Source organism: Gracilinanus agilis, chromosome 4 (assembly GCF_016433145.1).
Source record: "Gracilinanus agilis isolate LMUSP501 chromosome 4, AgileGrace, whole genome shotgun sequence".
NCBI lineage: Eukaryota > Metazoa > Chordata > Mammalia > Didelphimorphia > Didelphidae > Gracilinanus > Gracilinanus agilis.
In genome coordinates this window covers 139,640,065-139,656,940 of record NC_058133.1, presented here as the reverse complement: position 1 = coordinate 139,656,940, position 16,876 = coordinate 139,640,065, and the positions used below count along the sequence as shown (strand labels likewise).

The 16,876-nt window shown below is 40.3% G+C and overlaps 1 protein-coding gene across 1 annotated transcript in view; it reads left to right on the top strand.

The window, feature by feature from the left end:
- KIF26B (kinesin family member 26B) overlaps positions 1-16,876 on the top strand; it is a 632,023-nt gene that overhangs the window by 279,407 nt on the left and 335,740 nt on the right. The window contains exon 4 of the mRNA XM_044674977.1: positions 12,253-12,419. Coding sequence (XP_044530912.1) covers positions 12,253-12,419 — 167 coding nt within the window. The remainder of the gene's footprint in view (positions 1-12,252; positions 12,420-16,876) is intronic.

Below are 16,876 nucleotides of genomic sequence, written 5' to 3'. Positions count from 1 at the left end.
TCTCTCTCTCTCTCTCTCTCTCTCTCTCTCTCTCTCTCTCTCTCTCTCTCTCTCTCTCTTGATCTATCTGTTGACAGTGTTTGATTTTTTTAAACCCTTACTCTCTGTCTTAGAATTGTTACTAGGTTTTGGATCTAAGAGAGAAGAGTGTAGTATGTATAGTATGAAAAAGTTGAATATGAATTTGAAAAATTTGGGAAGATTTGTATGAATGAATGTAGAATGAGCAAAGCAGAACCAAGAATGTAATGTATACAATGACTATAGTGATAGAAACAAATAGATTACTAGAAGGAAATTAGATTTTGATTTATAGAAGAAAAGAAAAAATGATGAAAGGGCTAGAGAAGTGATAACAGTTGTCCTCCTTTTTCATAATAAAAGAAGTGGAGGGCTCCGGGCACAGAATATTATGTACAGTATCAAGCAAGGTTTTCTGGATGGAATAATTTTGCTTAACTGTTTTATAGGAGAGATATATAAAGAAAAATAAAGACGAAAGGCATTGATAAAATGTCTTTATACACATATATACCATCTCTCTCTCTATCTTTCTGTTTTCTTTTTCTCTACCATGCCAATCCATGAGGGATCGGGTCTGAATTTAAAGAGAGAAAGAAATTTACTTATAATTAAAATGTTGGTAAAATTACATAACTGTTAAAGACTCCCGAATTCCCTCCTAGTACAGCTGCTCATGGTAAACATGTGGCAACTTTTTATGGGTTTCTAGAAAACCTTAAGGCAAGCTTCTCCATCCCAGCTGGGATTCTTTGACCAGCTGGCTGTCCTGGGTCAGCAGAGGGCAGCTGATTAGAAGGAAACTTTCAGCTTTCCCAAGGGTCCTGACAGAGGCCAGAGGCCAGTGGTCTCTGAACATAAGAAACTCCTTGTTCACAGCTTCAACTAGCATCTTACATCCTGAGGTTCGTGGAAGCTGTAGGATTTGGTGGGCTACTCTTTGGTTGCATCTATAGGTTTTTTCTCCTGCTTTGTTCCCCAGCCTTCATCATAGCTTCAATTTCTTATTGTAGCAACTCTGTACATAGAGAATCTATGGCTAAAAAGTAAAATACATGAAAAAAAGCACTTTACCTTTTGTCTTAGAACCAATACTGTGTATTGATTCCAAGGCAGAAGAGTGGTGAGGGCTTGGCAATGAGGGTTAAGTGACTTGCCCAGCATCACAAAGCCAGGAAGTGTCTGAGACAAGATTTGAACTCTGGACCTCCTGTCTCCAGGCCTGGCTCTCAATCCACCAAACCACCCAGCTGTTTCCCAGTAAAAACAAACAACTTTGCCTTACTGGCCTTCACTCCAATCCATTCATAGTTTTCTTTACTGTGAGCAATTAACTCTTTTTTTGTAGCTCAGCAAATCTAAGTTTCATAAGTTTCTCTAAAAGCTGTTTGCAGGAGCCCAGTGCCATCCTTGATGCATTCTTTAATTCATTAAACCTTCTTAAAGTCAGTACCTCTGTTTTCCTATCTGTAAAATGAGAATGAAGGCCATTTGTATACAATGCTTATTTACCACACACAGAAATTATAAGAAGAAAGAGAAAGATATTTCTCTAATGGCTATTATAAAATTATAAGAGCATAGATTTAGAGTTGGAAGGGACTTTAGAGATTCTCTATTCCAACCCTTTCATTTTCCTGATGAATAAATTGTGATGCAGAGAGGGTAAGAGCCCAAGATCATGTAGGTAATAAATTATGGAACTGGGATTTGAACCTTAGGCTTTTTTTCTTTACAGTAAATCATTTGGTACACTACAGTTATTCAAATTTATAGAACAGTGTGTGGGTATGGGTGTGTGTGTGTATGTGAGAGAGAGAGAGAAAGACAGAGAAAGACAGAGACAGGGGGGAGAGAGAGAGAGAGAGAGAGAGAGAGAAAGAGAGAGAGAGAAAGAGAGAGAAGAAAGAAGACAAGGAAGGGAGAGAAAGAGGGAGGTAGATGGTGATCATGGAAAAGGAGGAGGGCAATTTCAGGCCATGCTGAAATGTAATTTCTCTATTTTTCTCCCAAACCATGTTGTCTATAGAATGCTATTTATTTATACTCCTTTTTATTTTATTTTTTCATGAAAGTGCACAATGATGCGACTCAAATGTGTCATCTCCATTCTTCCACAGACTTCTTAAAGACAAGTACATTTTTATTTCCCTTGATGCTTAGTGCCTAGTTTCATGCCTTGGACTCACTCAAACTTTGTCTAGGATCTTGGTGTCCAGTGCATGTATCAGTAAGTATTGATCTCAAAGATATTTCAACTTCCCTTGTCTTCAGTGTAAAAGAATCAACTCTGTCAATTGCAGCATGTAAATAATACTTCCTTGCAGGGGATGGTCAAATTTTGAACCTCAAAACTGTCCTAAAATCCTATGTCAGCAGCCACATAAGAAGTACCCGTTGTTATAGGTAAAACACGAACTCTGAATATTCTCTCTTTCCTCGCTCTATATTAGTGTGAGTGGTTGCCAGCCAAGTGAACTTGCCATTGGCAGTCGCTTTCACATTTATAATGAAGCTTTTATCATTGTCAGGCACCATAAAACAAGCAGCTCTTATTGTAGAGCCGTGTTTTTGAAAGGAGGAGAGACTGTTCCTCCTCACTGGAAGGCAGGCAGGCAGGGCCATTGCCCTGGAAATGAAGTTCAGAAGCTCCAAGAAGAATTGCCACCATTGAGTGAATGGTCCCTTCATTGTGGGAGAAGGGAGAAGGCAGGAGAGGCCAGCTGACAAGCTGTTCCTATTAGTCTTAAAGGAAATCCCGGGGAGCGAAAAGCTCTTTCAAAAGTGGTCATCAGTTGCATTCCTGTGAGCCGGCTTCACGGATGAGGTATGTGAATTAGGGGGGACTTTGCAGGATGGAGAAGATACTAATGGTTCCTACTGATAGCAACTAAAGTCAGTTGAGCTAAAGTCGTTGAGATGAGATTTAGGAGCTTGGATTGACCCTCTTCCTTCATACTGTACCCGGTGTGCTGCCCCGTTCTAGGCTCTTTGAGAACTCAGTAAATGCATGAGGAATTCCTTTTTCTGTGTATTCTCCACAGAACCCTTCCTTCACCCATGACTGATGAAAAAGGTCATCTTTGGAAATCTTTGCCCATACCATGCTGTCCACTGGTTAACATTTATTCGTATCCTTGTTTATTTTGTAAAAAAATATATAAGTTCTTAACAACATGCATGTCTGTCTAATCTTTCACTTTCTTTCTTCAAGACCAAGTACGGTTTTATAGTCTGTGGTTCTTAGTGTCTAGTTTTGAGCCTTACACTCAGTCAATTTTGATCTATGATTATGGCTTTGAGGATGGTGTATCCATACGTATTGATTTCATAAACAAGGGCCTTCAGCCTTCAGCTTTTATGGTGTAAAGTATAAGGACAAACTAGGTCAATTAGAGAGAGAGAGAGAGAGAGAGAGAGAGAGAGAGAGAGAGAGAGAGAGAGAACTGGGGCCATAAGGCTTCCATGGCAGTAATTGCTCTTTTTTTGTGCAAACATACTTTCTCGTTGGCTTCAGTTTCTGGACAAATTCTAGTCCCACCTGAACTATTGTCATGGTGCTGCTTAGACGGTTCATGAAGAGATGAAGAGGGAGCACCGGAGACAAGTGATCCTTCAAGGCCAGCATTCTTCATCTGGAATTCCAATTTAGGAATGATAAATAAGGCCTTATCTGACAGAAGTTCCCTTTGTCTTATCCTTTTACTTGACAAACTGAAACCTCAAAGGTCCCTTCCAGCTCTAAAACCTGATCTTGTGAAATGATTTTTTAAATAATGGTCGAAGGAGGCAGCTAAGTAGCTCAGTGTATTGAGAGTCAGGCTCAGAGATGAGAGGTTCTGGGTCAAATCTGGGCTCAGACATTTCCTACTATGGGACCCTGGGCAAGTCCCTATTTCCTTAACCCCCATTTCCTACCTTTTACCAATCTTCTGCCTTAGAACCAGTGCATAGTATTGATTCTAAGATGGAGAGTAAGAATTTAGAAAAAATAAGATAAAAAATCATCACAAATAAAACACCAGTGGCTTCCTTAAGAATGCCAAATCCTCATTTGAACCATTTAATTCAGATTGTGAAATTTTCGAAAATTAAAAATTGTAACAACAATTCTTTTTGGCAAGCTGACCCTTGTGGACTTGTTTTCCTATTTGCATGGTGCTATATAGCAGGTGAATGAAGAGCATGCAGTTTTAGAAGACCAAAAACTGAGATCCTAAGACTTGGCCTACACCAAAGGAATTCTTTTAATTTCCGGGATGGTTAGTGCTTTTCCCCTTTTATAGAATGTCTTATTAAAAAGTTGACATTGAAAGTAAGATAATGCAATTAAAACTTGCTAAGTAATTGTTTGTTGTTCAGTTCAATTGTGTTTGACTCTTCGTGACTCCATGGACCAGAGCCAGTTAATGTCATCCTTTGGGTTTTCTTGGCAAAGATATCAGAGTGGTTTACCATTTCCTTTTTCAGTGCATTAAGGCAAATAGAGGTTAAGTGACTTGCCCAGAATCACACAGCTAGTAAGTGGTTGAGGCTGGATTTAAATTGAAGTCTTCCTGACTCTATCCATTGAGCCATCTATTAACTTTTCAATAAGTAAATTTATTTCAATGTATAAAATATCAAGACCTCAGTTCAGGTCTGGCCTCAGATACTTGTTAGCCATATAACTATTGGCAAGTAATTTAATCTCAGTTTACCTCAGTTTCCTCATCTGTGAAATGGGGATACTAATGACACCTCAGAAGGTTGTCATGAAGATCAAATGAGGTAACCATTGTAAAATGCTCAACCCAGTGCCTGGTACATAGAAAGCACTATATAAATATTAGCTATTAGCTGTTACCTGTATCAACACATATCATTCCTCTTATATGGTCATTGTGCCTATCCCATTTTTCAGGTTTTTTTTTTTTGCTTTTCATTATTTCATATCTATATATATCTGTCTTTCTATCTATTTATCCAGGTTTCTTTGTATACTTTATACCTTAATTGCATTATAGTATTCCATTTCATTAACGTACCACAGTTCATTTAAACCTTCCCCTATCGTTAGACATTTAGGTTGTTTCCAGTTTTTTGCATGATATATAATGAGGTTTGCTCACTCTGTAATTGCATGCACTTAAGCATAGCTTAGGCAAAGAAACAATCACTGTTGATGAATAAATGCTTTATTTCTGAATATTTATGACTTCCAAAGACAGTTTCAATAGAGTAACAGCAAAAGGTATAGGAGGATGTAATTAAACTTTACATCTCCGGTGGCCCCGCAGAGTCTGGCAGCCTGGGTAGGTAGGAGTGAACTGCCTACCCAAAATGAAGCAGCTAGTGCTGAATGAAACTTTAAAGAAGACTTTAGGGGGCAGCTTGGTGGCTGAGTGGATTAAGAGCTAGGCCTAGAGAGAAGAGGTTCTGGGACCAAATCTAGTTACTTCCTAGTTGTATGACCCAGAGACAGTCACTTAACTTTCATTTGCTAGCTCTTGTTTTGGAACTAGTACAGAATATTGATTCTAAGACAGAAGAAAGAGTTTTTTTTTTTTTAAAAAAAGAAGACAATGATAACTCTAGAGAAATGAGGGAATCACAGAATTTTAAAATTTAGCACTTATCTGGTCTAACCATGACAAGGACTGCCTGGCTCCTGAGATCCAGTAAGTGTTGGAGGAGAAACACTGAAAGAGTGGCTCTGTTATGAGCTCAGATAGGTCTCTCGACTTCCCTCATCTGTGGAATGAGGGGTGGCCTAGATTGTCACGTTGACTTTACAGATGAGGACACAACCTTCAGAGGGGCTGAAAATCAAATAGAAAAACATATAAAGCCCTTTGCAAAGCTTATGAAATATCAGATGGATCTAGAATCTGACTTCTGGTCAGGTGCTCTATCCAATGGTCCACCCGCTTCTTACTATCCTTGGCCAACTCATTTAACTTGTTTCCTCATGTGCAAAATAAGTGGAGAGGATTAGATGAACCCACTTTAATTTGATGAACCTCTGATCCAGAAGTAAGCCCCCAGCTCCTTTCTCTCTTTCAGGATCTGGTCTTGACTTTACTATTTCTAACACAGGAGAAGGACAAAGGCAGAGAGAATGGCCAAATGCGAACAGAGCTAAGGCGTGCCCACTTTGAGCGTGTATGCCAACAAACAGACTTTCTCCTTCTTGTCTTAATTGGTCTCAGGGTAGCAAGCAAGCAAGAAAAGATTTGAATTAAACTTACTTCCATCCGTGCAGTAACCTTAGGAGAACAGGCATGACTGACAGGGACTAAACTGTGGGGGATTTCATATCCATTATCTCTCTGTGATAAATGTGAGAAGAGTCTGGGAAACTAGATCTTAGCTAGAACAAGGAGAAGTTGTGTGTGTGTGTGTGTGTGTGTGTGTGTGTGTGTGTGTGTGTGTGTGTGTGTGTGTGTGAAGGGGAGGGAATAATATCTGGGTGTCATGGAACGCTATTATCTTAGAAGAATCAAAATTGTAGATGACCCAAGGGCGATGGAAAGCTACATGGCTGGCAGAGTATTACCAACAGTGTCTTTCTCAGGGAAGTGGCATAAAATTAATGTCCTTTTTCCTTGGTTCTGAATCAGGAATCAGACAAATAGCCCTGTCCTTTCTTTCCATGCTCTCACTTAAGAAGTCATCAGACACGAGAGCCTTTGAAATTCGCCACTAGGACTGAAGTGGTCTGCTCTCTGAATAAGATGCTCTGCATCCCAGAGCCATTTTTCTGAGTGAGAAACCCTCTCTCCAACTCCCTCCTTGTTCTGGGAAATTCAAAGGGTTTCCTGCATGGATGAAGAGGCCTGTTTGTTTTAGTCTTTCACTTCTGCAATTGTAATAAAACTTTGGTTTTTCCTTTAATTTCCTCGAGGAAAGCCACAGTCTTATTTCAGAAATCTAAGCCTCCTCATATATTCTGAACAACCATGGGAGCTAGTCCTTTTAAACTCTTTGCCATCTGGTCCCCATTTTCCCTAAGCTGTAGAATTATAACATTGTTTAGGTCATAAGATCAGCAATTTAGAGAAAACTATCAGAGGTCATTTAGAGCAACTTAGCTTTCTCTGTTTAAAAATGAAGAGTTGGAGGACCAGCAAGGGGTGGTAAAATTATTTACTTGCAAAGTTCCAGGTAGTAAGTGGCAGTTAGGATTTGAACTCATGTCCTTTAGCACCACATCTATTCAATCATACCATATCCTCCTCCATTTATTACTTCTTTTAAAAAAATCCTTACATTCTTTCTTGTAATCAATACCATGTATTGGTTTTAAGGCAGAAGAGCAGTAAGGGCTAGGTGATGGGGGTTATGTGACATAGCTAGAAAGTGTCTGAGGTCAAATTTGAACTTAGGTCCTCCTGACTCCAGGTCTGGCTCTCTATCCACTGTGCCACCTTGCTGTCCCTCACTCATTTTTTAAAAAAACCATATCTTCTATCTTAGAATCAATACTGTGTATTGGTTCTAAGTCAGATGCATACTAAGGACTAGGTAATGGGGGTTAAGTGACACAGTTGGAAAGTGTCTGAGGGCAAATGTGAACACAAGATTTCCTGTCCCTAGGCCTGACTTTCTATCTACTGAGCCATCTTGCTGCTTCCACTCAATACTTCTTGCTAGTGACATTTATCTACCCATCCTACCCATCCCTGGGAGTTTATATCAAAGCATTTCTTTATCCTTGAATGCCCTCCCCTTTTACCACCTCCACCCCAATGACTGCCTCATTATTTTACTTCTATCACTTGAATCACTCCAGAAATTCCATTTTTCCTCATGAATGTCAAGCTACTTGCCTGGCTGCTTCTTCTGAAGAGGGGAGGAGGGCCTTCGAATATATTCTCAAAGATGAGTCCCTCTCACAGAATACTCTCAAAGAATATCATCTCAAAGATGAGTCCCTGGACTAAGCCAAAATCAACTCTGATTAGCAGCAGCTACTCTTGTTCACTTGGTCCAGTTAGTCCAGCTTCTAAATAGCTTTATTCCCATAAGAGATAGAAAAGGGGTGCAAGGTAGTCATCCTATTAACTGGTGCTGGTTCAGGAAGAAATGCAGACATACAACATGAGAAAAACAGACCCAGATTCCAAATGTCAGAGGACAAAGAAGGAAGAAAGGTGACATTTTATATTCAGCACTCAAGGTTGCTCATGTTCTTACAGCTGGATGGGAGGGTTGGCTTCCATGTGGCTCCTATGTCAAGCTTCGGTGGCCTCCTTGAAGTCTTGTGATAACTTCTATGCTTCCCTCACTTGTTTTTGGTTTTTAATCCCTTTGGTTTTAAATCACAGATCCAATTTGGCTTTATCTTAGTATATGGTGTGAGATATTGGTCTATCCTAGTTTCTGCCATACTGTTTTCTAGTTTTCCCAGAAGTTTTGTTGAATGGTGAATTCTTCTTCTAAAAATTTGGATTTGTCAAACACTAGGTTATCATGGCCATTTACTACTATGTGAGCATCTAGTCTATTCCATTGCAAAGTTAACTATTTTACATCTTGTAATGTTCTCTATGTCTTGTTTGGTCATACATTCTTTCCTTATGCACAGGCTGACAGACTCACTGTTTTGTTGCGATAGCTTCTGAATACGAAGATCTTCTGTAACTAGTAGGCATCAAGGCTCCCAAGCTCTAGGACGGCCAGGATCTAAGAACCCCTGGTAAAAACATTTCCTTAGGATAAGTGAGGGGCTCTTGTTCTTGTCCTCTCTGACTTTTCATAACCCCATTTGGGGTTTTCTTGGCAAAGATACTGAAAGTTTACCATTTCCTTCTCCAGCTCATTTTACAGATGAGGAAACTGAGGCAAACAGGGTGAAATGTCTTGCCTATGATCACACAGCTAATAAATATCTGAGTCCAGATGGGAAATGGGTCTAAATGACTCCAGGCCTCGTGTTATATCCGCTATACCACCTAGCTGCCCAGGGGGACTCTTAGAGAGTGAGTATTGTCAGAGCCAGGGCATTAGCAAACCTTGAACATGTTTTTTCATTACCTTCTCCCCCAGGATGTAGACCTGTTAATTCCTAGGATGGACAGTACTAGTAAAGCAGCCCATAAAAGACACCTTAAGTAACAGTTAACTGATTTGCTTTTTGTAGATGAAGTAGAAATTTGAACATAGGTTTTCCCTTGGCTCCATGTTTAGCATTCTATCCAGTATGCCAGCATTTCTTTTGCAATGGTTTATATTTTCCCTTCTGAGCTTGAATTTTGTGAAATGTGTTAAAATGCTTTATAAATTTAAAAATGCTATACTGCCAACTATTATTATTATTACATTTTTCAGAGTGCTTTATAACATCTAAAGTACTTTCACATACATGCGCCTGCATTCAGACCTATTTAGCTCTAATCTGCCTTTCCAACTTTATTATATATTATTCTCCTTCATGGACTCATCAGTTCAATAGGACTAACCTTCTTGTTGTTCCTCACACATGCCCACCTCCATCCCCATCCCCATCCCCATCACCATCCCCATCTCCATCCCTATCTCCATCTTCATCTCCATCTCCATCTCCATCCCCATCTCCATCTCCATCATCTCCATCATCTCCATCATCTCCATCATCTCCATCATCTCCATCTCTATACCTTTCCTCTGGCTGCCCTCTATGCCTAGAAAGATCTCTTGCTTTACTTCCATTTCTTAGGGCCCTTAATATTTTTCAAAGCTCAGCACAAATACTACTTACTTTCTGCCTAATACTACACCTTATCCTTCTAGCTGTTAATGCTTCCACTTTCCAGTTATCTCACATTCACTATGTATATATTTCATTGATTTTGATATATATTCAAAATATCTCCTTGGACAGAATATGAATTCTTTAATGGAAGGGACTGCATCTCTTTTGTCTTCTTATCTAGGGCCTACCACAATGCCTGGCCCAAAGTAAATGATTAATAAATGTTTATTGATTGATTAGTGACATCCTTAGATCTAATAACACTGCAATTATATAGACAAGATCAGTATCGTCAACCTCATTTTCAGAAGATGAAAGATGACATTCTAGATGTCAGGATCTGGTCTTGTATAGTTCTCATTATGTGGTTCTTATCACAGGACCATCCACAGCTAGATTCTTCATAAATCCATTTTAATCATAAGGACAAAACTATGCTCCCCAGCTATTGCTGCCTCACTTCTGGTTGTATTGAATGTGCCTTTCTTTTGAATCTAGGCAAAGGACCACACTTCGAGGATAAAAGGGAATGTCACAGAAATGTTGTGACACAGACTTTAGGCATTCGTGGTACCAAGGCCTCACAGAGCATAAGGAATGTCTTCCCAAGAGGAGACACTTTGGTTATCCCATAGGGAACTGACTCTGTATCCCTCCTCGCTCTCTTGTTTCTGGAACTTGGATTGGTTCTCTCTTTACAGTGGGATGAATAAGAGGGAATGATAAAGTGCTTGTTGGCAGGATTGCATTTCAGTGATGCTGAATCTCTCAAAATAGAAGCATGAATTGAAGGAGAGCAAGATTTCGAGGCAGCAAGGCCCAGAGTAATGACTATTCTGTTAATGATGAAAAGTACAAATGTTTTTATGTGAGAAGATTAGCAAATGGGATTCCTTGGCTGGCCTTCTGGCCTGCTCAGTTACAGGGTGGAATCTGTTTCTAATTTGTCCCTCACCCCATTTGTGTTGTCTGGGCAATTAGAAACACCAGCTGATTTTTCTCCTTAGCCCTTAAGGGGATTATACAGGACTAAGACTTTTTTTATTGGACTGAATTTCCCTTTTTTCATTGGACAGATTTTCTTCTTTCTCCTGTGGGCTAAAATTTCTAATGTAAGACCTTACTTAAATGGCCTTTTTAGACTCTGGCTGAGGCTTCATTGTATTGTACTTACAAATGGACTGTAGCTTGGCACACAGTAAGCACTTAATATATGCTTACTGACTGTCATTAGCACTTCCTAAACATGTATCTTTTGGTGAGTTTTCACATTTAACCATGGAAATATGGGGTTGCCTTTTATTTTTAAATCATAGGAGGCACACAGAGATAATCAATGCAAATTTAGACAGGAGGCTGTCCTTTGCCTTTCACAGATGATTCAGCTTCTACATATAATGTAGTACAAAGAAAGAAGAAATAAGTTATCATAATGGGTTATTGGGAGAAAGACATTCATTTAAAACAGTGGTTCCCAAACTTTTTTGGCCTACCGCCCCCTTTCCAGAAAAAATATTACTTAGCCCCCTAGAAATTAATTTTTAAAAATTTTAATAGCAATTAATAGGAAAGATAAATGCACCTGTGGTCATCGCCACCTCCCTGGATTGCTGCAGCACCCATCAGGGGGTGGTAGCGCCCACTTTGGGAATCACTGATTTAAAATATTGAAAATCTCCAAGAAAATTCTGGGCAATTGAATTGGTCTAAAAAAAAAAACCCACTTCAGTTGCCAAGAGAACTAATATGGTACATTTCCTGCTTGGCCCCAGGTGAAGACACCATTTTTCTCTTTTGGATTGTTTTGGGGTTGTTATAAAAAGAAACATGTGAATGGGGAGGTTGACTCTATTCTGGGGGGTTTCTCTATTATGAGCAGATTTGTTTGTTATTCAAGCAGCAACAACTAATATTTTGTGAATTCTTCTTGTTCTTCATCCACTAACTCACTTTCTTTCTTTGTAAAATTGTGTGTGTGTGTGTGTGTGTGTGTGTGTGTGTGTGTGTGTGTGTGTGTGTGTGNGTGTGTGTGTGTGTGTGTGTGTGTGTGTGTGTGTGTGTGTGTGTGTGTGTGTGTGTGTTAGTCCCAGCTCTGCACTCTAGAGTGTTTGTGGCCATACCCTGTAAGAAATAAGCTCTGGTTAATGCCTCCGGTGTGTTGTGAAAGAGTGTAGGGAAAATGGTTTGTGCTTTCTCCTCCAAATGGAAGGAAGACCACAGATGTAATTGAAACTTACAATGTCAGGGGGTAATTTTATTCCATTACTTTTAATGAAAATGAGGTGGCGTCCCAGCAAAAGTGCTACCAAATAGGCCCATAGAAGCCACGGGCACATTCCCATAACTGAACACACATGGGGAATGTGACTCCCTCTTCTCACTTCCCCCTCCATTCTTTTTTCTGGTCCCCACCGGCCCTGCCTCACCTCCCTCACCCGAAGAGGTGGCAAGAGTGGAGGAAGGCAGTAACGGCTCTACATCTAACGAGCCCTGGTTGTCTTTCTTTCTGTTGTTAGATCTCCCAGCTGATGACTGATCCTGGACGAGAGGGACTGACCGAAGCTGCCCTGAACCGCTACAATGCAGACAAACCCTCCGTGTACAGCTTTCCGGCCTCACAGAGCCCCTGTGCTGCCAGCGAAACTTCCCAGGGCACCTCAGTGGCAGCATCCTTCTTTGCCAGGTAAGAGAACTCTTAGGTCTCTTTCATCCGGGATGTGACATCTGCCGGCTCATAACTGATGAATGAGTGAAAACTCTGGAAGAGCTCTTAGCATCTTTCTTTGGATTCATAAACTCTGGAAGAGCTCTTAGCATCTTTCTTTGGATTCATAAACTCTGGAAGAGCTCTTAGCATCTTTCTTTGGATTCATTCTTTTGGAATGTCTTTCTAAAGACTATCTAGTCCTTGTGTGAAAGGCTTGTTTTAGGGGCTTCTTAATGGTTCTTGTTTTCAGGTGGTTTCTTCGTGGTACAAAATAAATGGCTGTGAATATTTCCTCTGAAAAACATAAAGATCCAACCCAGATGTCTGCCCCTGTCTTATTCGGTTATTACCCTTTACCTGGTGGATCCAGGTAAACAGCCTCAATAGCCAATATAAGTAGGGAATAGATGTGTGATCTTACTGAAATAGAGAACTCTCAGTTAAGGAAACCACTTCTGTGTAGGGCAATGCCTTCTCTGCATCTTATAGTCTTAGGTATTTGTCCAGAGTCCTGAGCGGTTATGTGATTTACTAGGGTGGGGCCACACAGCCAGGACAGGGCAGCTAGCTGGGTGGTGCAGTGGATATAGTGGATCTGGATCTAAAATCAGGAAGACCTGAGTTCAAGTGTTCAGATATTTCCTGGACAAGTCCCTTAACTTCTATCTGCCTCAGTTTCTACATCTGTAAAATGGGAATAATAAGAGCACCTATCTGCCCTGGGGTATTGTAGGGATCAAATAATATATTCTAGTTGCAAAAGCCCTTGTTATTACTTTTGTTTAGTTATTTTTTGGTTGTGTCTGGCTCTTTATAACCCCATTTGGGGTATTCTTGGCAACACAGGAGTGGTTTGCCATGTCCTTATTTTTGGTCAGTTATTTTTCAGTTGTGTCTGGCTCTTCATGACCCCATTTTGGTTATTCTTGGCAACATAGGAATGGGTTGCCATTTCCTTCTCCAGATCATTTTACAGAGGGAGGAAACTGAGGCAGACAGGGTCAAGTGATTCCCATGGTTGTTGTAAGGATAAAATGAGATATTCGTAAAGTGCTTTGTAAGCCTAAAAGCTACATTATTATATGTATGCCTAAAAGCATACATATATACTTTATATGATTTAAGATAAAATATTATCATGATTACTATTATTATGGATATATGTGTACATGTGTATTATTATTATTATTAATTATTATCTCTTCACCCAGAGTTCCCTCTACTGATGAGATCATAGGTCTGGATATGATAGTGCTTTAATGATGACAAAACATTATGTATGTGAATGATTGTATGAGTGAGTGAGTGCGTGTGTGTGCGCATTTGTATCCCGCCTCAGACCTTATTTATGGACCTTGGACAAATCACTTAGCCTCTGCCTGCCTTAGTTTCCCCAGCTATAAAATGGGGATAATAGAGCACCTGCCTCCCAGAGCTGTTGTGAGGATTGAGTGAGATAATATTTGTATTTATTTTTAAACCCTTACCTTCTGTCTTGGAGTCAATACTGTGTATTGGCTTCAAGGTAGAAGAGTGGTAAGGGCTAGGCAGTGGGGGTCAAGTGACTTGCCCAGGATCACACAGCTGGGAAGTGTCTGAGATCAGACTTGAACCTAGGACCTCCCATCTCTAGGCCCGGCTCTCAATGCACTGAGCTACCTAGCTGCCCAAAATAATATTTGTAAAGTGCTCAGCACAGTATCTGGCATGCAGTAGGTGCCTAATAAATGCTTAATCCATTCTCTTCCTCCTGTATACAGATGCTTATTTATACACACTTGTGCATCGATAAACAGATGTTGGTTCTGTCCTGAGGCCCCTAGAGTTAAGTGACTTGGGGGTGGTTGGTCACCCAGCTCCTCCTTATCAGCGATGGGATCCCAAGGCTGTCTGCTGCTACTTCCTTGGAGCCCCCCAGAGCTGCAGACGTGGCTTGGGAGAGGGAGGGTGTTAAACTTCAGATCACTGAACTGCTGGGCAAAAAGGAGCAGCCCCCAAGGAATGGGTCTGAGGTGGCTGAATGGGAAAGGAAGGGCTGTCTGGAGGGCAGACTTTATCTTAATCTGGGAGCAAACCAAAGACCTGAGAAGGAACTGGTGGCCAGTGCTCTTCTCTAAGGCTTCCTTCTTTTGTCCAGACAAATAGATCAGAAAGAAAACAGAGACTCCTGACCCGGAGGAGATGCTGAGGGCTGGGAGGGAGGGTGTAGGGAAGGTGCCCCAGCCATCGAGGAGGGCTGGGAATCTGGGAATGCTCGGATGCTTTTAGTGATGGAGCACTTAAGCTGCTGGGAAACCAACCTGCTGAGTCCTCAATTGTTGGGACTTGTTAGATGAGCTTTCAAATAGCTAGGGAGGCTCTCTGGGGCTGCATAAATCCTGGTGGACGCTTTATTATTTGGTGAATTCTGACAGTGTGCTTGGTCCTTCATGAAGGGAGGCATTAATAGCATATGGCGTGTGCTCAAAAGGCTTACAATCAACCAGAGGAAAGAGCACCATCTGAAAAGGGTCTTTCTTGGTATTTATTCAGAGCCTTCCATCCCAGGAGCTTCAAGTGCCCTCAGATGGTTAAATCTTCGGCATCCCATCTCCCCAGTGAGGGATTAAATATGAATAAATGCATTTCTTCTTGCCAGGTATGAGGCAATGCACAGAAATGAAATGACCTGACAGAGGTTCTGCAAAGACTCCACCTCAGAACCAGGAATGTAGCTCATCTCCTTCTGTTAAATCCAGTAGCTGTGTTTATCCTGAATTCAATTTCAAGGAGACATCATCTTTAGCTGAACCAAAGCTCTATTCTGTATCAATAGTGGCTAGGAGTTGGTAAGGGAAGCTAGGTGGCTCAGTGGATAGAGTGCCAAGTCTGGAGGCAGAAAGACTTATCTTCTGGGGTTCAAATCTGGCCCCAGACACTTAACTAGCTGTGTGACCCTGGGCAAGTCAGTTTCCTTATTTTTAAAATGAGCTGGAGAAGGAAATGAAAAGCCATTCCAGTATTTTTTCCCAAGAAAACCCCAAAATAGGGTCATGAAGGACTGAGAAACAACTAAACAACAATAAGAAAGGAATTGTTAAGGGTAAAGCCTGGATCAGAGTTGGAGGTCAAAGCCAGAGAAAATACAGAGGCTAAGTTCTTCAAGAAAACAGTAAGATGTCATTACAAATATTAAATTTTGGACCATGGTTAGTTTTTTCCCCCTATTTTTTATTGTCATGCAAAACACACTTCCATATTGGTCATTGTTGTAAAAGCACACTCGTACATAACCCAAACCACCAAAATAAAACCAAAAATACACTGATGTGAAAGATGACTCCAAAAGTTCTTTTTCTGGAGGTGGGTAGCATTCCTCAGCATCAGTCTTTCAGGATTGTTCCAGATCATTGCATTGCAGAGAGCAGCCAAGTTTTCACAGATAATCATTGACCAATATTGCTATTATTGTGTACAATGTTCTCCCAGTTCTGCTCTGCATCAGTTCCTGCAGATCTTTCCAGCTTTTTTTCCCCCTGAAATCATCTTGCTTATCATTTCTTATAGCACAATAGTATTCCCATGGTTAGTTTTAAAGGATCAAAGTTGTTCTCTTTCTTTTCAGTTTCTCTTACTGATTCCAGTAAGTAGAATAGAAAACTTTATGTGTGACACTAGAATGTGTTTCATACGACATAAATGGGAAACAGTCTGATCTGTCTGATGGACAGATGTGCTGTAAAGCCTTATAGATGTTGAGAATATAATTAAATTCATAAGAAATATGCTGGTATATTTGACACTATCTGTGTGATTCTGGGCAAGACATTAAACATTTCTGGGCCTCAGTTTTTTCATCTTTAAAATGAGAGGGATGATCTGACAACCTCTGATGTCTAAATCTGTGATCTAATGATTTAACGCAGGGCATAGCCAAAGCCTGGATCCGGGAAAACATTTCATAACAAGAGCTTGACTTTCAATACTACCTTCTGAGTGAGAATCATAGTCAATGGGAGACTTAAGAACAGATGTCTGGTACAGTGTCTTCTGCATGATTACCATTCGGTAAATATTCATATATGTATTTTATTCAAATATATTATATTTTCCCTGTTAGATGTAATAACAAATTTCCACATATGCTTTCTGAAAGTATAAGATCCAAATCGTCTCCCTCCCACCTCTCAGAGATGGTAAGCAATCCGATCTGGATTATATATAAAACATTTGATAAATATATTCAAATAAGGAAAGAATGGATGAAAAAAGAGTGCATTTTTAATTGGAGGTCATTGATACAAGTGTTGGCTTTGGTTCTTAACTACATCTGAGGCCTTGACCAATTCACTCAAACTCTCTAAACCTCAGTTTTCTCAGCTGGTGAAATAACAGGATTGATCTGTTCATCTGGGTGGCATAGTAGATAGAGCACAAGCTTGGGAGTCTTGGGA